At 43.1% G+C, this 26,150-nt stretch overlaps 1 protein-coding gene across 2 annotated transcripts in view; it reads right to left on the minus strand.

The window, feature by feature from the left end:
* Positions 1-26,150, minus strand: part of RPS6KC1 (ribosomal protein S6 kinase C1) — a 115,349-nt gene that overhangs the window by 38,503 nt on the left and 50,696 nt on the right. For both annotated transcript variants that reach the window (XM_060246898.1, XM_060246909.1), the window contains one exon: positions 1,441-1,488. In XM_060246898.1, the coding sequence (XP_060102881.1) occupies positions 1,441-1,488 (48 nt within the window). The remainder of the gene's footprint in view (positions 1-1,440; positions 1,489-26,150) is intronic.

A 26,150-nucleotide genomic window follows, 5' to 3' on the forward strand; every position in this document is an offset into this window, starting at 1 on the left:
TATACACCTAAAGTATGAGGAGAGAACTGCTGTGGTAAACATGAAAATTAAACGTATTTGAATTCTTTAACTTTGTAGATATTAAGACTCTCATGGCTGCTGCCAAAAACAGTAGCCCTGCGTCTCCTCCTCCCTCCAACAGCATCTAATAAAACTAAATATGCACTATAAATTTCTGCAAGTTTCCTTACCCTTCCACCACCTCGTGCAGACAAGGAAATTTACAACATTCTGAATTTAAACTATTTATTCTGCTTTAGTAGATGTTATCAGGGGAGAAAGGAGGAGGAGCAGTGATGCTGCTGTTTTTAGTGGCAGCTGTGCATTTCTCTTCATATTTAGCCCCAGCAAAGCACAATATTAGGCTACCTATTTAAAACATAACTCTGTTAAAAAGGAAATTATTGTGGGTGGATGTGTTCCAAAGGGAGATAGGAGATTCATATTGCAGAGTGTCACCTCTCTGTAGTTATAATATTGCCTCTATCCGGCCTCCTCAGTAAAGTACAGACAGTTTCCTAATAAGGAGCAAGGGCTTTCTTGGCTGCTTCAAACTCAGTTTTTCAGGGAGTGCTTAATTCAATATCAGCACCTTGAATTGGGCCCAGTATGAAACCGGGGGCCAGCATAGGTAGAACAATACATTCCTACAATCCACTCAAGTCAACATTCTGGCTGCACCCTTCTGCACCAACTGAAGTTTCAATGCAGTCCTCAAGAGCAGCCCCACATAAAGTCCATGGCAGTAATCTTATCTAGATGATACCAGGATATACACCTCAGTGGCAAGATCCTTCCTACCCAGGAAGGGCCCCTGATGGCTCACCGGCTGAAACTGGTGAAAGGTGCTCCCTGGCCACTGCCACTACCTGTCTATATAACAAGAGACTCAGGTCCAACAGCACTCCCAAGCTATGAATCTGCTCATTTAGGGGGAGGGCACCCGAATCCAGAACAGGAGACATACCAGTTCCTGGGTCAGATCTTCCCACCACCAGTTCACACCTCCATTTTGTTGGGACTGAGGATCCCTCCATTAGAAAGATGCTGAGAATGTTTGGCTGCAATTCTCCCCTTGTTTTCTATCTAATTGTTAGGGGTAGGGCCAGGGAAAATGTCAGCTATACTTTCTATTGCATAGAAAAGAGTAAAAAGCAGGAATATGTTGGCCAAGTTTGATTAAAATTCAGGGTTAGCACCATTATTACTTACATTTTCATATACTCTTCCATATTAAACACATTGTAATAAAATGAAGAAGGCTGAACTATGGAGGATAGTTGATAGTTTTGTTCTAGGACAATGGGTTAGACAGAATGAATGCCTTCTTCTCCAATTTATGTGGTACTTCTACCTTCTTTGGACAAACACAGCAATAACGCCTGAAAATACTACTGTCAGCATGCCAAGTGATTTGAGAAAAATAATGATTTAACTTACCTTCAGTATAAATGTCTGCTGTGTTCTAGTGTCCATTACTAGCAATACCTAAATGAAACACATTTTTTTTAAAAGGCATCCAATATATATGAAGAGCTTCAACTGATCAACCATGACTGCTCCACTACAGACTAGTGTTCTTACAAATCCCAGCTAAAATATACAATATTTTATTACATTTTTATGAAGGCACTAGGGCTGCAGCATTAATACATCTCCAATTAATAAAGAACCAGGAGCCACTTTAGAGGGCACCTTCCTGCCATCAGAAATAATGCCACTTCTATGATATTGTTTGTTCTGACATGTTTATTTCTTAGAACCATTGTTTTATTCATATGCAACTTTATGTGGACTGCATATTTATGAAGCCACATATTATTAATCAACTAATATATTTGGTTAGATGATCACCTTAAGAGAAATACCCTTTAAAAATTACAATACGTACATAACTTTAAAGTCTACTTCACAAATAGCCCCAGAATGCAGATTGTACATGCAGAAAGAGCAAAAGCAAGCCCTAGGTTCTCATGTCCTTCGCCTCAACCTACAGAACACCACACAAATGCCAATGCATGATCGTTTAAGATGTTTTCCATCCAAATGGGCTGGATGGTTCAATCTGGGCAGAGCCCTCAAATCTGTCATAAGAACATAAGAGAAGCCATGCTGGATCAGGCCAACGGCCCATCAAGTCCAACACTCTGTGTCACACAGTGGCAAAAAATGTTATATACACACATACACTGTGGCTAATAGCCACTGATGGACCTGTGCTCCATATTTTTATCTAAACCCCTCTTGAAGGTGGCTATACTTGTGGCCGCCACCACCTCCTGTGGCAGTGAATTCCACATGTTAATCACCCTTTGGGTGAAGAAGTACTTCCTTTTATCCGTTTTAACCTGTCTGCTCAGCAATTTCATCGAATGCCCACGAGTTCTTGTATTGTGAGAAAGGGAGAAAAGTACTTCTTTCTCTACTTTCTCCATTCCATTGTCGTCTCCCATTGTTGCTTACACTGGAATCAGTGTGATGTTTAAAAAGCAACTCCTCATTTTGAGCACAGGGCTGACCCCAGGGCTTTTGGCTCTCAAAGCCATCCACCAGCCTGGCACCACCTGTACACATACTGCTAGCCTGATACCACCCTGCCCTGCTAGTCAGGGAGGCAAAGGTGGGTAAAGAGCCACCACCACCACCACCTCCTTGATAGCTGGGGAGCTTGAAGGCTGGCAACACCAGAAGAGCTGTTGGTTTACAGCTGTTCTTCACTCCCTCCTTCACAGGGGAGGGGCATGGAGAGGAAAGGCAGACCAGGCAACAGGATGAGTCCTCAGACCCCAAGCTGTAGCCCAGGCATGCCCAAGCCCCAAGCAGGCAAAGTGCTGCCTGCCATCACCCCGTGAGCTGGGTGGGTGTGCAGATTGGTAGTGGCTCTTCCCTTCCTCCATCCTTCACAAGGCAGGGTTGGTTGGGAACAGGGGCAGAGAACGTAGGCTGGGCAAGCAAACCCTGGCAACCAGCAGAACTGCCTCTGTCTATCATTCAGATGGTGGCAGCACCTGGGCTACAGGCAAGACTCTTCTGGCTCCTCTGACACCCATTCTCCACCTTCTAGCACCCTAGATAATCTCCCACCTAATGAGTGGGCCAGCTCTGTCTGAGCAACTTATAGGAGCAACCAACACTGAAAGAGATATATGGAACCAAAATGTGCTAATGCAGTATATGTATCAGCTTCTATGCACCAGCACAAAACTATTTAAAATAAATGACAGGGAGGACAAGTTCCAACCAACTCTGTACTTGGTGATCCCTATACCCATTTGCTGGTATGTATGCAAGAAAAACAGGATATTGGGTTTTTTGAAAGGATGGAATAACAGCAAACTAAGTACAGAGGTTAGCATCTTTTAATAGATATTTGCTGTGCAAATTTGTCTGCTCCAGTGCTTCTGAATGGAATTTTAGTACCTCAACACTATTTCAAATTCAACATAAATCCACACTTTCTGCTTAAATGATGTGGTAGCTAAAACGGCAAATGCAATTTTGGGCTCTATTAACAGAAGTATAGTGTCCAGATCATGTGAAGTGATGATATCGCTTTACTCTGCTCTGGTTAGGCGGCGGTCTCACCTAGAGTATTGTGTTCAGTTTTGGGCTCCACAATAGGATACAGGCAAGTTGGAATGTATCCAGAGGAGAGCAACAAAGACAGTGAGGGGTCTGGAGACCTATGAGAAATGGTTGAAGGAGCTGAGTATGTTTAGCCCAGAGAGGAGACTTCTAAGAAGTGATATGATCACCATTTTCAAGTACTTGAAGGGCTGTCATTAGAGGATGGTGCAGAATTGTTTTCTGTTGCCCCAGAAGGTTGGACCAGAACCAATGGGTTGAAATTAAATCAAGAGTTTCCAGCTAAGCATTAGGAATAATTTCCTGAAAGAGTAGTTCCTCAGTGGAACAGGCTTCCTCATGAGGTGGTGGGCTGGGCTCTTCTTCCTTGGAGGTTTTTAAACAGAAGCTAGATGGCCATCTGACAGCAATTCTGTTTCTCTGAATTAGGCAGATCATGAGAAGGTGGGCAGGAAGGTTTACATCAGTGGTTAGTTCTTGTGGCCCTTTCTTACATGCCCAAGGAAATGCTGATTGAGATTTTGGGGTCAGTCAGCAATTTTGCTCCAGGCCAGTTTAGCAATCGATCCTAGAGGTTTTTTGCCATCTTCTGGGAATGGAGCAGGGGTCACTGGGGATGTATTCATGTGTGGGAGGCATTTGTGAAGTTCCTGAATTGTGTAGGGGGTTGAACTAGATGACCCTGAAGGTCACTTCCAGCTCTATGATTCTAAACTTCAACACAGTCAAATGTAGCACCAATGAACATAAGAACATTAAGAGAAGCCATGTTGGATCAGGCCAATGGCCCATCCAGTCCAACACTCTGTGTCACACAGTGGCCAAAAATTTTTTATATATCCACACTATGGCTAATAGCCACTGATGGACCTCTGCTCCATATTTTTATCTAAACCCCTCTTGAAGGTGGCTATGCTTGTGGCCGCCACCACCTCCTGTGGCAATGAATTCCACATGTTAATCACCCTTTGGGTGAAGAACTACTTCCTTTTATCCGTTTTAACCTGTCTGCTCAGCAATTTCATCGAATGCCCACGAGTTCTTGTATTGTGAGAAAGGGAGAAAAGTAACTCTTTCTCTACTTTCTCCATCCCATGCATTATCTTGTAAACCTCTATCATGTCACCCCGCAGTCGACGTTTCTCCAAGCTAAAGAGTCCCAAGCGTTTCAACCTTTCTTCATAGGGAAAGTGTTCCAGCCCTTTAATCATTCTAGTTGCCCTTTTCTGGACTTTCTCCAATGCTATAATATCCTTTTTGAGATGTGGCGACCAGAACTGCACACAGTACTCCAAATGAGACCGCACCATCGATTTATACAGGGGCATTATGATACTGGCTGATTTGTTTTCAATTCCCTTCCTAATAATTCCCAGCATGGCGTTGGCCTTTTTTATTGCAAACGCACACTGTCTTGACATTTTCAGTGAGTTATCTACCACGACCCCAAGATCTTTCTCTTGGTCAGTCTCTGCCAGTTCACACCCCATCAACTTGTATTTGTAGCTGGGATTCTTGGCCCCAATGTGCACTACTTTGCACTTGGCCACAATGGGAAATTTTCCTAGATCCAAATACCTTGTTTAGTATACAGTAAGGTGTTAATGAGAATGCGGGGGGGGGGGGGAGAGATTCGCTGTGATAAGGTAACAAAATCCCCTTGCCTTATATTTATTGAATTTCCCCAGCATAAACTCAAATAAAAGTAACCCTAGCTTAAGATGCCCCCATCCACTTCCCTCCCTCAAAGGAATTTTGAAACTCCAAATTAACAAAATAGTTTATTCAACACAGAGGGGAAAATTCAGGTAAAATCAGGGATAAGACCTCTGAGGTAACAATACAGAACTCTGATATAAATCAGTATATGTACATACTTTATTTCATATGTTTAGGCTACTGAGAGTTTTATAAGCTTTTCAAAAGCTTAGGATCCTTAATATGATACACTTTTATCCCAGTGTTTTCCAAACATTCCTGCACACTTTCTTTGAGTATTCACTGATTCTTTTGGTTTCCAGAAGGCTGGGACATTCTATTCAATACCCAACCCCCTTCTCTAAACACACCAGTACTTGTCTTGAGTTTTTAACTGACTCTTAAGGTCTTTAAAGGCAGTTTCTAACTATACCAGACCAGGGTGTACTCCACTCTTTGGAGCTATCTGATTGTTTTGACTAGGTAGGGAAATTTTTCTCTCACTAGAAGACCTATCCCGTTTTTGGAGCCAAATGGGAGTCTTCTCCTAACTACCTGCTCCTCATGTCAACTTTCCCAGCACTCTGTCTGTGTTAAACTGCTGTCAGTCAGGGCTGAATTCATAATGCATCCAGTTCAGAAGTCTTTCTCCACTCAACTGATGCTAACCAATCAGATCTTTTGGAGCAGCCTGTTACTCAAGGCTCTATGGCCCTGTGAAGAATTAACCCTTCACAGTCCTTTGCCTGTTTGTACAGCACATCAAAGCTTTTAAAAGTGCAGTCTGTCACACAGTTTCCTTAATTCTTAGCAGCCATGATCCACTTACACAAAGCATAACATTGCAATAGTTAGAATTTTAAATTTAGCTTGAAAAAGTCCGCCTCCAAACTTATAGACTAAAATTCATTCAGAACTTTGTTCATATGAATGTATATACATTTTATGACTCTTTAATAGCTGTGTTGTCCATAAACATAGTGTATTGGTTTGGGAGATGGGGTGGGGGGACTTACTTGGGCCCAAGTGCTGATTTTATGTTGCAACATTGATGAATTTTCTATCAAAATTTTACAAGACTGCAAATCAGGGCTATTTAAAAACAGAGTCGAAACTGATGGGATAAATCATGGCAGGAAAACTGAGTTTTGCTGTCCCTGTTTAGCTAAGGAGTGGGGCAGGTACACCAAATTGGGAGAGATAAAAATGGTTAGAAAGCAATGCATCAATTTTCCAGGGACTTTGTCTTTTCGACTAAGTTTGTTTGCAGCTCACTAACATTCACATTGAGACAGTAAATACAAGAACATATGCGATTTTTTTTAAATGTGCCCTTTGACTGTCAATTTCTCCCAAACAGGTGTTGGTTAAATGATTATAAATTGGCCCCTGGATACACCTCTTCAACTGAGCCGTACAGGGCTGGAGATAATATAATTAGAGTAAAAACATCAGGCTGGTGAATGCTTTCCATCTGTTTGGCAATAATGTTTAGTTAACAATAGTCTTTAAAAAGAAGCACCTTCAACTTCCCTTCTTCAAGTTATTTATAGGGCCATTCTTAACACCCGAGCACTCTTGCTAACAAGAGCTTTAGCCACTTGGAAATTATTAACCATACGGCTAATTCCAAAAAAAGAAACGTCTGCACACAACATCTGCAGCTCTCCAAATTTACATGCAGCAACCTCATTTTAGAGTCATTTCTTAATGAATGGGCCTACAACTCTGTATTAATATTATCATTGCATGTGCAAAGATCATAAGGAACCAAGCATTTTTTAAAAATACCAACACTAGACTAATCGGCAGTGAAGCTCTCAGCATAAAGGACAGACTAAATAGCTTCTTTAACCCTCAAGAGGGCTGGTTCATTTGCAGACAAGAAGACACCAATTTAACAACACTGCTCATGGCTCTGCTCACCTTTCTAAAGACAAAAATCTAATTTGGACTAATTTGGTATGATTGTCTTCCCGATCAAAAGCACCCAAAACAGACTTTCATTTCAGGATAAAACAATTGCTGTAACCAAACCCCATGAAATAATTACCTTAATAGCGTATCATTACTGAATGAGTACAATTAACAATACTGTTCCTTCGATTCCTCATATTTGCTTATGTACATCTAGGTAGTATGTATAATATATGCTCTAGCTGTCGAATCAGGAACAGCTAAAATATCCCCTATAGGTGACCACCAGGCCTTTATTCCTTTGCTCTCCACAAATCAATTTGAATAACCTTCAGTGCAAGCCACACATGGCTGGAACCTGTTTCTCTGTGATCTCCTGGCCACAAAAAGCAAGTAGCAGAATGGTAGAATCACACATGTACCTAACAACTGAGGACACTGTTCATCCTAGCCTTGTTTTTATTAGCTTGAGGCTCAGTGAGAAAACAGACTCCTTTACTTTTTTGGGAAATGATGTACACTTTTCTCAGTTTGTTCATTAGTTGTATTGCATTTATTTATTTCATTTGTAGTCTGCCTTTCTGCAGCAGCCACCCAGATGTCCCGGGAAGCCTGCAAGCAGGCATGAATGCAGCTGCCTCCCAGCAACCAGTATTCAAAGACATGTAGCTACTTAACATGGAAGATCCATTTGGTTATCACAGCTAACATATACCAACAAACCATGCGTATGCCATATCTTTTGAAACTATTTGATCTAATGGCTTTTGCTACTCCTTATACCAATGATTTCCCTACACACTGGGTGAAGTGCTTTTTTGGGCCATTTTAAATTTACTGCTGCTTAATTTCACAGGTAACTCTTAGTTCTAGTGTTATGGTAGGAGGAAACACAAATTTGTTCATCTTCTCTGTATATCTTTTTCTAACTCAAAAATCCCCAAATGCTACAGCCTTTCCTCAAAGGGAAGATATGTGTACTTGCCTTCTCGGTGCCTTTTCCACCACCAGGATATATTTACAGTGGGTGACGAGAACTGAACACAGTATTCACTGTAGTCCATCATATATTATATAGAGGAATCATGTTGCCAGCCATTTTGTATCAATCACTTTTGTAACAATTCTTAATGTGGAGTCTTCCTATGCATTGTTCCCAAACTCTCTAGCTCAGTGGCTCCCAACCTTTTTGGCACCAGGGATCAGTTTCATGGAAGACAATTTTTCCATAGTCCAGTGGGAAGCGTTGGTGCTGGTGCTTTTGCCACCCCAGGCTGCCCCCATGCCCCTTCCCTGTTCCCCCCCATGGGGGTCTTTAAATGAGGGGTAGGCGAAGGTTGCTGCCGCACTATCCCTTCCATCAGCCTGTGACCCGGGTGAATGAAAGCAATGGTGCTTCAGAGCAAGGCCATGGAAGGTCCCAGGCAGGTGGAAGGGGTGACAGGGCTGCTCTGCCTCACTCTGAGGCTGCCTCCCCTGCCTTGCTCCATGATCCATTTGCGAACAGGCCACAGATCAGTAATGGTCCGTGGCCCGGGGGTTGGGGACCATGGTCTAGCTACACACACTGAGCTATCCACACAATACCAATCTCTTTCTTGCTTAATCAATGCCAATTAGTACCACTCACAACATATATATTTAAGTAGGGGCATAACTTCACACTTCCTTATACTGACCCTCAGGCCCACAGCCAAGGCCTCTCCACTCAACCCCCTTTCGACCTTTATGACCCCTCCTTTCCATGATGTTTTGGCAGCCCCCGCTCTCTCTGTAGCTTTCATGACCCCCACCCCCCTCCATGACCCCTCCCTCTCCCTCCCACCCACCCACCCGGTGAAGCGCCGGCTCCTGGGGCTCTTTCAAGGTGCCTCCTCGCCAATCAGCTGATCAGTGGGAAAGGTCATGCTGAGGCCAGTGGTTCCTAAACCGGCTTTCCGGCACACTCAGCAGGTTCAGCGCTGGCTGCCCCAGCGCTGAACATGCTGAGCGCACTAAAAAGCCGACATAGGAACCGCCCTCCCCAGCATGGCTTTTCCCACCAATCAGCTGATTGGCTGGGGAGCACCTTGAAAGAGCCCCAGGAGCCGGTGCTTCACCGGGTGGGTGGAAGAGAGGGGGAGGAGCAGTGGAGGGGGGCTAGGGCCACCAGAGCAGTGGCAGCGGAGAGAGTGGGGGCCACCAGAGCAGGGCACCCCTCCACCTGAAATGTTTTTCCATGGGCCCCCCCACCTAAAATTTTCTGGCTACAGGCCTGCTCATACTCCATTTTTGCCCAGTTTTAAGAAATGCTTTTGGAGCACTGCATAGACAGTTAGGGATTTTACCACTCTGAATAATCTGGTGTCATCCACAAACTTGACCTCTTCAGTGTTCATGCCTGATCTGAGAAAATTTATGAAGATAAATATCTACACACCAGAGGTGTTGAAATCCCCCCCCCCCCAAAAAAAACCCCAGAATCAACTTTTGAATGTATCTTGTATAACAGCCTGGTTTGGTTTTGGTTATTATTAATTCAAACCTCTCCTTCTGATTTGCTCACAAGCCGTATTATGAACAGTTCTGCATTTCAACAGTGGCAGCTTTGGCCTGGAAACCAGGAAACTGCTCATCATATATGTTTGATTACTATGTCTCAGGTAATTGTAGGACAGCTCTTTCAAAAGCAACAGAAGTTAACAGAAGCTGGGAAGGGCAACAGCAATGGCGGACAGAGGGAAGTCACAGGAAAGCAATATGAGAATGCACATGCACAAGCAAGAATATATGGGAACTGCTCAAATACAGAGCAACAATATTCCACTGCAGTGATTACAACTTATGGACACCTTGTGAACTGAACTGCTTGAGTGATCGACTTTCCTTGCTATCTACATGCTTGCTGAATTCTAAGAATACTCCAAAAGGTTGGTAGAGCAAGGCCTTTTATTGCTGGTCATGCTAAATCTCCTTTAACAAGGCTTATTCTTCTATCTTTAATAACGTTTCCCACCAATACACCTAGAGGATAATCTCCCTGCAATTTTCTCATTAAAACTGGTGTTGTGTTGGTTATTTTCTAACCCTCTGATTTGGAGGCCAATGTAAGTAACATGCAAACGCTGACATTAAATTTGCATATTTTATTGGGGGAGTAGCATCTTGTCATTTTACAATGCATACATGTATAGGTACAGTCCCATATATAGTACAGAATAAGCACAGGGCCTCATCATTTCAACCACTCTCTCCAACTGTCCACATCAGTCCTTAGTGAAAACGAAGTAAACTATTTTTCACTGCTGGATGTAGTGGTCAAGAGGAGAAAACCAATCCCCCTGCTTCCATTCTGTTTAGCAGGGGTATTTCTTTTCTCTATGAATTTATTCAGTACATAAAGTGAATGCCAAAACAGCCCAAGGATAAAGCCACTGCACAGAGACCATTTGTATAGATGCTGGGCTACATGACTCTTGCGTATGGTCAGAAGACAGCTCACCACTTCCTGGCATACACCATCAAATTTCCAGGTGGTGATGAACTACAGTATTGGCACAGGCAAGCAGCCAAGACATGTCAGAGCATTTCAACAAATGGTAACTGTGCCCAAGCAGCCCACTCCATCTCAGATGTTTGTCAGAATCCAGAACTAACAGAATTAGGGTGAGTCTTGACCAGCGTTACTCACATTGTATTATTTCCCACAGTTTTTGAAGACACAGAACTTTTCTAAACCAACACTGAGGACTTGTATAGCTCCAACCACTACCAATATTGATACAGTGTGGCTGAAGAAGTGAGAGGGACCTTGAGGGAGCAGCAAAGGGTAATCTGAGTTGGGCCAGCTAAAAAAACAGCAGTGAACAAAAAAACCAAATTAGGTAGGTTTCTTACAGGAATGTCACTTTTGTAAAATACCACCTTCTAAGAAAAAATTCAAGGAATGAAAAAAGCAGGATGATGATCATGAAGAGAGCTATCAAGGGACATTAGTCCAAAATATTCACAAGGATATCTCTACCTTTTTAGAGCTTGAACTAATCCTTAGCAAGCTTAGGGTTGCCAATCTCCAGGTGGGGACTGGAGTTCCACTGGAGAAAATGTCAGCTCTGGCAAGTGGTATCACATCCCTGCTAAGCTGCCCCCTGCCCAAACTCCACCCTTCCCAGGCTCAATCTCCAAATCTCCAGGATCTTCCCAAACTGAAATTAACAACTATACCGATAGAGCTGTAAGTCTGAATGTATTGTTACTTTCCAAGACAACTTTTTTTATAATCACACAATCATGATGAAGAGGAGGGGACATGATTGGTCTTTAAGTATTTGAAGGGCTGTCATTCAGAGGAGGGCAGGGAGCTATTCCTGTTGGTAGCAGAGGAGAGGATTCACAATAATGGGTTTAAATTAAGGGCAGAAAGGTCCTGGCTGGATATTAAGAAAAACTTTTTTACAAGAAGAGTTGTTCAACAGTGGGCTCAGCTTCCTAGAGAAGTGGTGAGCTCTCCCTCACTAGCAGTCTTTAAGCAGTGGCTGGACAAAGACCTTTCAGGGCTGGACAAAGACCTCTAGGCTGATCCTGCATTGAGCAAGGGGTGGAACTAGATGGCCTTTATGGCCCCTTCCAACTCTGTGATTCTATGATTATGAACAGATTTTTAAGAGCAATTCCTTTTTCCCAATGAGCATTAGTTAAGGTGTTAGGGTTATATTCTTCAGTTATGGCAAACTGATTTAGGGTGATTGTTCAAAGAAACCTGTCAGAAGAAAAGCAAGTTATTGGTTATTTATGGCCTTATTACAGGGGTGGCCAATGGTAGCTCTCCAGATTTTTTTTGCCTACAACTCCCATCAGCCCCAGCCATTGGCCATGCTGGCTGGTGCTGATGGGAGTTGTAGGCAAAAAATATCTGGAGACCAACCATTGGCCACCTCTGCCTTATTAATTTCAGAGGCGTCAAACATGTGACCTGAGGGCCAAGTCAGGTCCCCAGAGAGCTCCTATCAGGCCCCCCGAGCAACTGACCCTAATCTGCTTCCTTCTGCATAACAGCTTGCTTTGCAGGGCTTGCTCAATCGCACAGATGTTACAGAGCAAAACCTCTATTTTCTCTGTTTTCTGAAGCTCCTCTCCAAGGGGAAGGGGAAGGGAGAGCTTGTTTTGCCAGGCTCTCAATCGCACAGCAGAGCTACTGAGCCAAGTCTCTCTTCCTTCTACTAGCTGAGCGTCCTTCCTTCAGCCAGAGCTTCCTTTGCCCAGTTACCTGGATCCCATGGGAGAAATACAAAGAAAGAACCTTTAAGACAAAGTGCTAATGTTTTGAGCATGTTTTAAGGGACTTTTTTAAAAAAAACAACTTTAATTGTGTTTGTCTGTGTCCTTTATAAAGTTTATATTTCTGCTGCCTAATCTTAAATAGGCACACATGTGGCCCAGCCTGACATGGCCTGGACCAACAAGATCTCATTTATGTCAGATCCAGCCCTCATAAGAAATGATCATCAAAGTGAAACAACATCAGCTAAGGCCACCCTGTGTAGCCTACTTTGTTATATCACTTCCACCTACAATGACAATAAAGATATTTTATACTTTTACGGCTTATGGGGTCTTTTAAATCAGCCAATCAGCTGTTCCCTCACCACAGAACTTCATTTTAAAAGCACTTGCAGCTTTTCTTAAATGATGTGATGCTACTTGCATGCTCATGCTAGCTCACGACCAAAGTATAAAAGTGACAGCTGAGTGAGCCTCCAAGGGGGCTGAGCTAGTGCATCACACCAGCCACCCAATCCCTCCAAGAGGCCTGCTGGCAAGGTGCAATGCCACAAATGCCATCTTCTGCCTCAATTCAAGATGTGTAGTTGGGGCTGGATTTAGCCCCAGGACATGCTGGTCCCTGATTTAAAAATTTTGTAGCCAAAACAGTACACCTTCACCAACTTCTTTTCTTTTTCAAAAAATTAAAAAGACTGCTTCACAGCATCCAAAATGTTTTAAAGATAAAAGCACAGACCACATTGAAAAGTTCAGCCAGAAGAGAAAAGTCAGTGCCTTCAAGGCAGTCTATGTGCTTTAGCTTTACTCACCAAATCAGCAATCTAAAGATGCCAAATGCATGAAATTCAGGACAAATGATTATAAATGGCAATGCATGAGTATGCTAATAATATCAAAGACAGTAACATGATTATTTTGGAGAACGGCTGCAAAAATTAAAAGATTGCTTTAAAAAAATTAAAGATTGCTTTTTTTAAAAGTTAGAAACTTACATTATGATGCAAAATTTATGGTACAAAGAAATGCCTGGGAGAAATCAAGAGAAGTGCAAACCATATGGGTGTTTATTAACATGTACAAATACACTCTCTGTCTCTCTCTCTCTCTCTCTCTGTCTTCCAAGTAACAGGTTTAGACAGGGCATTTTTGGTAGAAAAAGCCCAGCAGGAATTCATTGCATATTAGGCCACAACCCCTGACATCACCATTGTTTCACACAGGTCTTTTTTTGTAGAAAAAGCCTTACAGAAATTTATTTGCATATTAGGCCACACCCCTAATGCCAAGCCAGCTGGAACTGTGTTCCTGTGCATTCCTGCTCAAAAAAAGCCCAGGGTTTAGATAAGGAGCAGTGTTAGTGAAGTAAAAATTCCTTCTCTCCCCTGAACCCAACCCAGAGCAAAAAAATTCTAAGGCATTATTTTAAATAGGAGCCAACAGTTCAGTTTACAAAAAACAAAAAAAATAAAAACCAATCAGTTGACTTGTACATAATAAACAAATGCATTCCTAACTAAAGACAAAACTAGTTGGTAGATAACCACTATGCAGCCTAGAGAAACAAGTTGTTTTTAGAAACCTTAAAAACACACAGAAATCAGCAACTGATTCAGTATGCTAATTTTTTAATTAAAAGATACTTCTGCAGCAAGAGCTCTTTCATATGCACTGCTGACTCTTCATCAAACACAAAGTTTCCAACTTAACACCAGCATAGCTGGTGGCAGCCTGAAGGTTCACCATCTGCCGCCACCCCAAGTCACGATGGCCACCTTCAGAACATATGCATCAAAGCGCCAAGATAAGAGACGGAAGGAATACCGCAGAAGTCAGCAGAAGGGGATTCACAGGCCCAGAGGCAGGCAACAGGCAAGCCACCAGGAAGAGAGAATATGGCGAGCCATTAGTCACCTTATGCAATTCCCTGCCAAGGTCACAAGGGACACCACTGGATGGAGCTACCGGTGAGGAAAAAACAAACCCATCTCTTGTTATTTTTGAAGTGAAGAGTAAAACTACCAACTTCAACAGACCCTTCCCACTGTATTTTTAGGACACAGTTTTTATTTGGCCTGCTGTATCAAAATAAAAAGCAGCTATCTTTTTAACAGTCACAACCAAGGCTTTTGGGGGGCAGGAGCACACAGGAACAGAACTCTGCCTGGGCTGCTCAGGGCTCTGGCTTGTATGCTGGGGAAGGAATCTTTAAACACCACCCCCATGTACTGGGGAAGGCACAGGGGAGCCCTGCTGGCTTCTTCTACCAAAAAAACCCCTCTTTTGCATCAGCACAGCAGCATTTGTCTCTTGCCTGAATAAAGCAACTGTTGCCAGGGCAAACAGGGAACAGATATTTTAAAGAGAAAGTTTTGAAGGCTATTCTAAGCACAGTTACACCCTTCTAAGTCCACTGAATTCAATGGGCTTAGAAGGGCACCATTCTGATAGCCACTTAGAATGGGTTTGTGTGACGGAACAACTTCTCTTCCTTCCTTGAGATCCCAGAGTGAGGAAGGGGTATGGCAGACCCAGAGCTGCCAGCAGATGGTGGGAAGAATTCAGCTCCCCCAAAAAATCTTTCAACTGGGCAGGGAAAAGCGTTTATCCCCACATTCACAAGCGGCCCACATGCATGCATATATGAATTAGCCTGCAATGTCAGCCAATAAGTTATACTTCATGGAGCTTCTTTTCTGCTTAAGGGAGCTTCCCTCCCAGTGTTGAAATTCATATTGGCATGATCTAAAACAGCATGTCATTCTCACCTCAGGCAACAGCAGTTCCAAGTATCCATTGCCCTTCACATCTCATTTAAAGGGTTGTAGGCCTCCCCGCTTCTCTGCTTTCTTCTCTTCCTCCCACAAATCTTACTTTTTAATTTTTGTTCCACCCTTACTACACAAAGCTCAGGACAGTGTAAGTGGTTCACACCTCTACCATATTATGGTGATAACAATCCAGACAGACTGAGAGGAAGTGACCAGCCCAAAGGCCAGCTAGTGCACTTCCTGGAAGAAAGGGGGCCTGAGGTACTCAGCTATAAATTATTCTGGCAATTTCCATGGGAAACAGAGACAGTAAAATTCTGATCTGCACCATCTCAAATGGCTGGTGAATAGGTAATTGGGAACATCTGAGCCAGCTGAGTAAACCTTGGGCTGAGTATCTGCCCTGTGCTTTCTTGCAGGCTCTTCAAGCCTAAGCATTAGAGGTGCCAGCTAACGGGCCCAAGCCAAAGGAATTGTGGCCCTTGGATCTTAACTCACCGCCCTCTGAGAGGCACAGTATTAGAACCAACACCATTCTGGGATTTCCCCTGTGGCTCATCACCCGTTTCAAAATTCTACTTGGGGCATGTGATATATTTTTGTATAACTTATATTTTTCATTTTCTAAACTCCTTAATCCCCAGTGTGGGAGAAAAGCCAGGTAAAATATTTAAATAAGTTTCAACACAAGTTTATCCTCTCTGCCTTGTCACACAAGAACATTTGAAGGCTCTGGAATACAGATGCCAAACTGATGACAGACAAGACCAGTGAAACACAGAACTAGCTTAAGAAATGACGTTTTACTTTTTAATATCTGCATCGGTTTCCTAGCACCATCTTGCTGGAAATGTATCAACATACTGAAAGGTTTCAGAGTACCCAGGAAGCAGGATAATTAACTTGCAGTTTTGAAAGGTTAAATGTGTACTTTTAAAAACGCAAATTAATAGTTGCATTTACCATAATACACAAGAGTACAACTAATACTATAATTAAATTATAATAACAGTACAATCCAGATCTTGTTAAAGTTAGTGGCAACAACCATACTGATTTTTGACAGAACTAGACAACACCTCTATTTTTTAAATGGAAAATGTAAGCACTACCATAGAAAGAAACTTTGATCTCTAAGAAATAGAAAAGCATCTTTTAAAAGAATTTTAAAAGCAAATACAAAAAAATATATACAGCAAGTGCCTGATTAAGCTGGCCTTCTATTCTTTTATAAATAGTATTTCAAAATTCCCAAAGTAAAATAATGCAAATTAAGGTCACATTTATTATAATCTTCAGAATAATCCTTGTAAATTATACACAACCCTGCAGGTTTTATGCAATGGTATGTCTTCACTTTAATTTTAAATTGCATTGGAGAGGGAACATTAAGTAGTACAGCACAGGGTTTCCCAAACTTTTCTCTCCCGTGACCCAGTTATTTTTACATTTCTCCTTTTTCATTTTTCGTTTCATTTTATTCGATTTATATCCCGCCCTCCCCACCGAGGCGGCGCAGGGCAGCTCACAACATAAAATTCTAACAATAAGATTAATGAATATTAAAATACATTAAATAGTTTACAGCAGTTAAAACAAGAAAACGATCTATCAATGTGCTATCCTACAACCTTCCTTTGGGTTTTTCAGGTACCGGTCAGTTATATGCCAACCAGAAGAGGACTGTCTTACAGGCCCTGCGGAACTGCCCAAGGTCCTGCAGGGCCCTCACCTCTTCCAGTAGCTGGTTCCACCAGCAAGGGGCTGTAATCAAAAAGGCCCTGTCCCTGGTTGACTTCAGACGGGCCTCCTTCGGCCCGGGGATTGTTAGTAGATTTTGAGAACCAGATCTAAGCACTCTCTGGGGAACATGTGGGGAGAGACAGTCCCTAAGGTAGGCAGGCCCTAGGCCATATAGGGCTTTAAAGGTAATAACCAGCACCTTGTACCGAACCCGGTATATTATTGGCAGCCAGTGCAGTCCCCAGAGCCCCGGCTGAATGTGCTCCCACCTGGGGAGTCCTAATAACAGCCAGGCAGCGGCATTCTGCACTATGTCAAGTCGGCTGAATTCAATAACGAGTCTCTTGTTAAAACAGAGTTGCAAGTTTATTGTAATCAGAACTGAAGACCATGGCAGAGATTGAAGGACTGAGATACATGGGCATTAAACCAGCATTTAAGGTATAGATCAAAGGATTCCTACGGGGAGGGCAATCTATGCAACACATTTTCGCACTCGGGTGCTACTCCCTTCATTCCCAGCCGGAGACCTTGCCGCCCCATCCTCCCACAGACATCCAGGCTGGGAAGGTGCCACTATCTTGTTCACATGTTAGCATTTCAAAGCAGACTACACAACAAAGGCCTCCCTATGGAGGGGGTAGGGAAGTTAGCTAGCAGCATTCGGAGTTCAGTGTAAGACTCCCAGACTCCTTCACTTCAGAACCAAACTTAATATTTTAGTTGAGAAACTCATAGCAGACTTGACACACTAGCTGCAACTTCCAGGTTCAGCACAGGGGCAGCCCCATGTAGAGGGCATTACAGTAGTCCAACTTTGAGGTGACTGTTGCATGGATCACTGTTGCCAGATCGTCGTGTTCCAGGAAAGGGGCCAGGTGCCTTGCCCGCCTAAGATGAAAGAATGCGGACTAAGCAGTGGCTGCTATTTGGGCCTCCATTGTCAGGGCAGGGTCCTTTGTGACCCACTAAAATTTGGGGGTGGAGCCAGGAGACTTTGGGGGTGGAGCCGGGAGACAGGAATTATGTCATTTCCTGTGGGGTCAAGGGCCAAGTGATGTCACTTCTGGGGCATACTGAACCAAAACTCCACCTTTTCCTGTGATGTCACTTTCAGAATGTCCACCAGTGGGGACAGGGCACTAGAAGCCCTCCCACTGTTGATCCCCCCCCCTCCCAGCACCAAGAATACAGAGCGAGCATCACTTGCAGGGAAAGAAAGAAAGAAGGGGGCCAAAGAAAAAAAAGCCTTCCTCATCATCAGATGACCTCAGCCAGCAACAATTCTGCCCAGGGGTCATTTCGTAACAAAAAAAACAGCTACAGGAATGCCCACTCCCCACCCTTCCCGGCTGAAAAACACACAAACACCCTTCTTTGCCACCCAGGCCTCTCGGGGAAATCGCCCCAAAAGAACAAACTGCAAGGCACAAGAAAGCTCATACCTTGAAGAACATTTCATGGGTCTAAAGTGCCAGTGGACACCAGGTTCTCTCTCGAACACTGGGAAGGGGGGAGAAGGAAGGAGAGGTAGCCCAGCTCTTCTCTGCACAACACAGAGACGGGGGGAGGAAGGAAGCCAAACAGAGCTCAGACTTTGCAGCCTATGTTAGTCTTCAAGGCTAGCTTTTCTCTGCACAACAGAGAGACGGAGGAAGGAAGGAAGCCACATGGAGAGCAGGCTTTGCAGCCTGTGTCAGTCTTCGAGGCTAGCTTTTCTCTGCACAACAGAGAGAAGGGGGAAGGAAGGAAGCAGAGCAGAGGTCATGCTTTGCTAGGGGCAGGGCTAGCTTTGGCTTTTCTTGTGACCCGGTAGTAAGGCTTCCGTGGCACAGTACCAGGTCACGACTTTGCAAATGGGAAACACTGGTATAGCACATATGTTGTATACAGATGATCACAGATTTAATTCCCAGCATGCCCAGCTATAAAATCTCAAGACTGAGTACTGACTTTGATGGACCGAGGGTCTGATTCAGTATCATAGGTTCATAGACTGGGAAAGACCTCCACCTGAAAACTTGGGAAACTGCTGCTAGCTATAGATGGTACTGGTCTGGAGGAACCTCAACATGACTCAGTATAAGGTAGTTCTGTGTGTTCATATGCCAGGCTGCACATCAAAGTTCCTTAGCAAGAGACGTTAAGGTTTTAAAAGAGATCCTTTATATAATAGAAGCCTTTTCATGTTGGCAAAATGGAGCACCCTGATTGGTTGGGACTATGCTGCTTCAACCTCTGGCCCATCAACCCATCAATCAAGATCTGTTGTGTTCCACTGGCTGAGAATTGAGGCACTGCTTCACAGAGGAGAGAAAGAAAGCCTTCCCTTGATTGGCAGACAGAGGGAAACTGCCACAGAAAGCCATCTCTCAATTGGCTGAGAGCTCCTGGGTCTTCCTGGTGAGTGTGTAAAAGGAAGAGAAGCAGCAGAGTCCCTCTGTTTGTTTGGAGGAAAACTCCACCCCTCAGGCTGCTCTGCTTTTGTTTTCTTGTTAGTCTGAAAAGGTTGGCTGAAACATAGCAGATGGTTACATTTAGCAGCTCCAGTGAGTCAATTGCCCCAATGAGATCACCAAAGTGTGTGCCTGCTGTGTTTAATTTGGCTGCCTTGTGTGTGTACATATGTGAGTGTGTGATCAGTTTCATTTAGTGGAACTGCAGCCAGCTTGGATGGGAGGCCAAGAGGAAAGCTGAATGGGTGGGGTGAGTAAGCAGAACCACCTGGGGCTTCCTGGTGAGTGTGTAAAAGAAAGAGAAGCAGCTGAGTCACTCTGTTTGGAGAAAAACTCCACCCCTTAGGCTACTCTGCTTTTTTTTTGTCTGTTAGTCTGAGGAAGTTGGTTAAAATGTAGCAGATGATTACATTTAGCAGCACCAGTGAGTTAGTTGCCCCAGTAAGATCACAAAAGTGTGTGCATGCTGTGTTTAATTTGGCTGCTTTGTGAGCTTGTGTGTGTGTGTGTTCAGTTTCATTTAGTGGAAGTGCAGCCATCTTCTAGGATACAGGGAAATGAAGACTATATTCAGGGGAACTGAACATAAGAACATAAGAGAAGCCATGTTAGATCAGGCCAATGGCCCATCCAGTCCAACATTCTGTGTCACACAGCGGCCAAATATATATATATATATATATATATATATATATATATATATATATATATACACACACACACACACACACACACAGTGGCTAATAGCCACTGATGGACCTCTGCTCCATATTTTTATCTAACCCCTTCTTGAAGGTGGCTATGCTTGTGGACGCCACCACCTCCTGTGGCAGTGAATTCCACATGTTAATCACCCTTTGGGTGAAGAACTACTTCCTTTTATCCGTTTTAACCTGTCTGCTCAGCAATTTCATCGAATGCCCACGAGTTCTTGTATTGTGAGAAAGGGAGAAAAGTACTTCTTTCTCTACTTTCTCCATCCCATGCATTATCTTGTAAACTTCTATCATGTCACCCCTCAGTCGACGTTTCTCCAAGCTAAAGAGCCCTAAGCGTTTCAACCTTTCTTCATAGGGAAGGTGTTCCAGCCCTTTAATCATTTTAGTTGCCCTTTTCTGAACTTTCTCCAATGCTATAATATCCTTTTTGAGGTGCGGCGACCAGAACTGCACACAGTACTCCAAATGAGACCGCACCATCGATTTGTACAGAGGCATTATGATACTGGCTGATTTTCATTTATGTTTTGGGGAGTAATGGGAAAGTCTCCTGGCTCTGCCCCCAAAGTCTCCCAGCTTCACCCCAAAGTCCCCAGGTATTTTCTGAGTTGGACCTGGCAACCCTACAACCAAGCTTGGTTCTATCAGTATAAGGTGGAGGGAGGAGGCCCTTTCCAAGCCTATTTGGGTGTTCAAGGGAGAGCCCATAGGGGCCAGTCCTGACTAGGGTTGTCAGCTCCAGGTTGGAAAATTCCTGGAGATTTTGTGGTGGAGTCTATGGTAGCCAGACTTTGAGGAGGGGAGAGGCTCCAGCTGAATATAATGTCATAGAGTCTACCCTCCAAAGCACTTATTTTCTCCAGGGGAAAAGAGATCTATTGTCTGGATTTCAGTTGTGAAACCAGGAGATCTTCAGCCTCCACCTGGAGGTTTTCTACCCGAGGCCTGGCAGCACCCTCTGGGTGACTCGATGCCACCTGACTGGCATGACATAACTAGGTCTGGCTGCTTGCTTCTGTTCAGCAGCAGCCATCCTATGACAACCACTGTGATGTGGCAGTCACTGCTTCAGAGCAGGGTCACCTCTGTGACTGTGGAAACTGACTGGATGATTTTGGGCCACTCACATACTTTCAGCCTAACCTACCTTACAGGGTTGTTGTGTGAATCAAAAGGGGAGAGGAAAATGTTTTAAGCTGCTTTGGTCCCCACAGTGGAGAAAGGCTGTCCTTTTCCTAGGTAGAGGCTGAAGGGAGGGGGGAGGAAATGGAAAGCAATCTACCCCATCTGTTTTGCCTCCTATCCCTTCTTACTCAATCTTCTCTGATAATCTAGCCCATATTTCCCCACTGTCTCTGTTTCCCTTCCCAACAACTGCCTTCTTGACATGCCTTGCCTCCCTCAATCTTTCCCTTCCCTTCCCAGCACCGCCCCCCCCCCCCCCGGCCACAACACTCACCCACAGCAAATTTCTAGCACTTGTTCTCCCCACAATGGGCCTTATTACTAGGTAAAGTATAATCCTATGCAGAGTTACTCTAGTCAAAGCACAGTGGTTTCAGTTGGTTTAGAATGGAATAACTCTGTACAGGATTGAACTGATAACATTGAGAAGAAAAAGTGCTCTGTGGCATCACACTGGAGCTACTGAGGAGACAAAGGAGAACAGTTGTTTAATTGGAGGTGAAGACCGTACATGGGCTGGCAGCACACCAGCGTGTAAAAGGAAGGTTATTTGCAAGAACAATCAATATTTGAAATGCACAATTAAGTTTACATCAACAAGAGACACTAATAATCTCAGCTCAACAACTAATGCTTCATTCATAGGTTTCCCTTTAGCCTTACCACTTGCCATTTTATCTCTTGAACTCCCAAGCTGTTTTTTATACATAGACCTATTTCCTGAGTTTTTAAAAAGACTAGAAAGCTCTGGAAAACACACAGCTCAACAACTGCCAGGGTCACTAATGAGAAACAGCTCACCAGAACTGTAGCCACTGTCTTTTGCTGTGTTATACCCAGTGATGAATGTTAAAAGTATAACTACATTAAGTTGTTGTTCTGTGACAGAGATTGGGGAACGGGGTCACCAACAGAGAATTTTTAACATCTTCACCAGATTTCAATTCCTAATACTATTTGAGCAAAGTCATGGCAGGAATTGTGCAGGCCCACATTAAAAACAGTTTGCTCTTTAAAGAAATCTTAGCCTATGCAAAGGATGACTCAGTTTCTGTATTCTTGGGGACCACTTTGTTCTCCAAGACAGTGATGTTCATAAGCACACTCTGCTACACAACTGCTGCCATCATTATGCTAGGACACTGTATGGCAAATCCAAAGCATATTAAATGTGAACTGACACTCTCACACAATTTGCAGCTCAATTCCCCTTCTCTCCTGCCTCCATTTTCAGTCTCCTGCACAGGGGGGTGTAATGATATATGGTGCTCCAGACCTTATTTTCGGGTTCAGAGTTTTCAAACTCTCCTCAGTGTTTTTGGTTTAATTCATGAATAAATCGCAAATAAGGAATGAATAAAGAATAAAGAACCAATTTCAGCCTCCTCCAAATGAAATGACTGCAGACTGTGGACCACCAGGTGCCTCTGTGGCCTAGACTACCTGCCTGGTCACCAGAGGCAAGAATAGTTTCTTGGGCAACCACAAGTATCCTTGCAATTTGCCAAACCAGGGTTCTTTGATTTATTTATTTTGCAAGACTGGGCTAGGAGCTTTGTCTCCTTTGCTCTCTGCTTGTCAACAAGAAAGAGAAAGGCAGAAAAATAAGTAACAGCCTAGCTGGTCTCTATGTTTCCCCAACCAGCAATTTGCCAATCCTGGATTCTTTGATTTATTTATTTTACAAGGCTGGACTAGAAGGCTGTGAATACTGCCTACAGTTAGCTAACCAACCGCATCTCAAATTCATCAGCTGAAGCAGTCCAGCCCTGTCTAAATATTTGTTTTGTATTCCAGCAATGGATGAACCCCCAAGACCTAGAGCTATCTGCTCCACTCCTCTTGGTGATGGATTGGGAGGTTAAGTAATTCCCAGACTGTCCCATCATCTTACAGATTTATACAATACACACAGCTGAAAGCTATCATCAGCCAATCAAGTTGCTCTTTCTGTCTAGGCTTTTTCATTAATATGCAAAGAAAGAAACACCAGACCAGATGAGAGACCCTCAGTAGCAGATACAGGCAGATGAAAGGGAAAATACTGACATACAAGCCTGACCTAGCGCCACTGAAGAAAATGGACCTAAATTGACTCAGATCTAAGTGCTCAGGCTCAAGAAGTTTGTCATTCAGGCAGCCAGATATTACTGAAAGGTCTCTTAGTACTGCAAATTTAATTTATGCATCACAACAGAAAAAGAGATTTTATTATTCTTAGAATCTCAAACTCAAGGCAAGAGAACTACCATATATGTTGGCCCAGATGTGCCCATATGTTGGCAGGAGAGCTCTGGGTGTACTTTAGCTACTTAACAAAGAACACTCCTTCCCAGCTTAGAAGTTTATTGTGGAGTGCTGATCTGACTAGGGATGAGCATCCAAACCAACTGTGGGACTACAATTAGGAGAAATGAACAAGTAGCCACCAGTTCCTTCCATTCTTCTCAGCCAAGCATAAACAGCTCCTTCCTTGTAATGGCCAACTTCAATTGTGACACAATTGTGACACATGAACACCAGGCACACCAGCCTCTCAATGGCTGAAGCTAGATCAACATACATTAGGAACAGGGAACTTCAGCAGCATCATGGAAGAAGAGCAACATGTCAGTTACAAGAATTGTTCTGCAAACGGTATAATTTCAAAAAGCTGTAAGACCAGGCCACCACATGAAATATCTTGCTGAAAATGGGTTGATATAGAGATAATCAAGACACATTTTCATATTTTAGATGTTCTTTACATCTAGGCTGTGAGTTACCTACTACTCTAGACTTGGCTGGTCTGGCCACTTTGATTGATAGAAGGATGTGTAACATGGAGCAGCTCATTTTTTCATGAGGGTAAACCACTAGGATCATACTATGCTACTACTGAAAAAACTTCCCAGTTTACCACATTGCTTCGTGGCTCAATCCAAAGCTATGGTTCTTACCTTTATGACTTGGATGCCCACAAGGATTCCTTCTCCCTGTATGAATTTGTGCACCAATGTTCCTAACTTCCGTTCCATTGGCCAGAGTGGCACATACCACAACAGGTAGGACTTCAACTGCTTCTATCACTGCTCCCTGTCCATTCTATGGAATGACTAATTGGAAAGGGTGTGGAGAGCCCTACTGTTACTAGCATTCTGTCAAACATGAAAAGCTGTTCACTTTTCAAGGGCTGCTGAACTGGGCTCTCTCTTATACCGAATAACCATTAGAGCTCTTTGAAAATGGTATGTCTTGAGAATGATGCATTGTCATTTGGGGGAGGGCTGGAATTTAGGCATTTGTTAACCTTGATTATGGATATATGTAAGTGATATTCCCATATATAGTATAGTATGTTGCAGGGTGGGAGTATGTAAATTACATATATTTTATTGTATGTTGTCGTTCTCTGAAAGCCACTTAGATCGTATGAAACACTGCATAAATTTGCTAATGAATAAATCTAACACACATAAATATTTCAATACTATTTTTCTTACATGGCCCACATGCTTAATGTATGTAATGTACATAATCTCATCCGCTCTTATGGCCCTGCAAAGAAAGGCAATATTGTTATCCTTAGAGTTGTTTCTCTAAGATTGCTCTACGAGGTAAACCAACACTGAACCAGATATGTCTCCCTCAGCACTCCAGTGGCCCACTACAGCCTTAAGGAAAATCAGTCTCAGACTTTAAAGCAGGCGTTAATGTGATGTCATCTCACCAGGAAGAACACATAGGGAGCTCCAAAAATTTGGGGAATTAGATGCCAAATGAATAAAAGAGCTTTACAATTTCAACCACCATTGTTTCATTATCGTGCCTCCAAAATTTTACTTGGTAAGTCAATAACTAATTGACAATATTAAGTCAGAACACCCCCTTTAATAGCAGTATTTCTTTTGGTCTCTCAATTATGCTTACAAGAGCCACATCTGGTTCATTATTGTTTACTCACAGCAAGCAGAAATTATCTTGGGATTTGCACGCGTTTTACATAAGCTTGCAAAAAAAGGAGGAGGAGGAGTAGATATCTAGCTCCCTCCCCTGAGTCTTTAATTTCTTGGTGTTGAGAAGCACCTTCTCTCCATATCTCTTTGTTTTTCACATAGTATCTTACCTTACCCTACCAACACCACAAAAGTTGTATATTTGTTTCCCCATTATGTTGCCTTCTTGCCTAGGGTTGAAAGAGCAAAACCACAAGCTGTCCTCAGTCACATGATAAAACTCTATCCATTGTGTTGGTGGAGAATAGTTTTTTTGCAGCCACTGGAACTTGCCAGTATAGAGGCAAAGTAAATGAGGACACTAAAGGGTGTGCAACTATGGCCTCTTACAACTTTTCTCGTTGCAACACACTCTTCCATAGGAGTCCTTAACAGAATTATTTGTTATGGAACTTCATACAAGAAAAAGACCATTAGTGCTCATGAACATGAATTAGGGGTCAAGTGAGAGGTCAGCAAATGAACTAATGGTCGTACTTTTTTCTTGCCTCCTTTTAGTCCTTAAAACTAGAGCAACTTAAACCTACCTGCCCAACTGGGCTAATAGTTTGTCATTGACCTGACAATAAAATTACACTGATAAAGAGATTAATGTAGATACACTGGGGTAAAAAAGGTGAGGGGAAAGAAAGAAATCCATGGTTTAATGTTCTGAACAATTCCTTAAGTCATAGACCAATCCAAGTCCAAAGCTGCCTGAGCCTTGCTTGCTGGGGAAAGGTGCAGGATATAAAATGAATAAATAATAAATAAAGATAATACAATATGTACACTTACAGCAGGGGTGTCAATCATGCAGCCTGAAGGCCAGATCAGGCCCCT

Source organism: Heteronotia binoei, chromosome 1, assembly GCF_032191835.1.
Source record: "Heteronotia binoei isolate CCM8104 ecotype False Entrance Well chromosome 1, APGP_CSIRO_Hbin_v1, whole genome shotgun sequence".
NCBI lineage: Eukaryota > Metazoa > Chordata > Lepidosauria > Squamata > Gekkonidae > Heteronotia > Heteronotia binoei.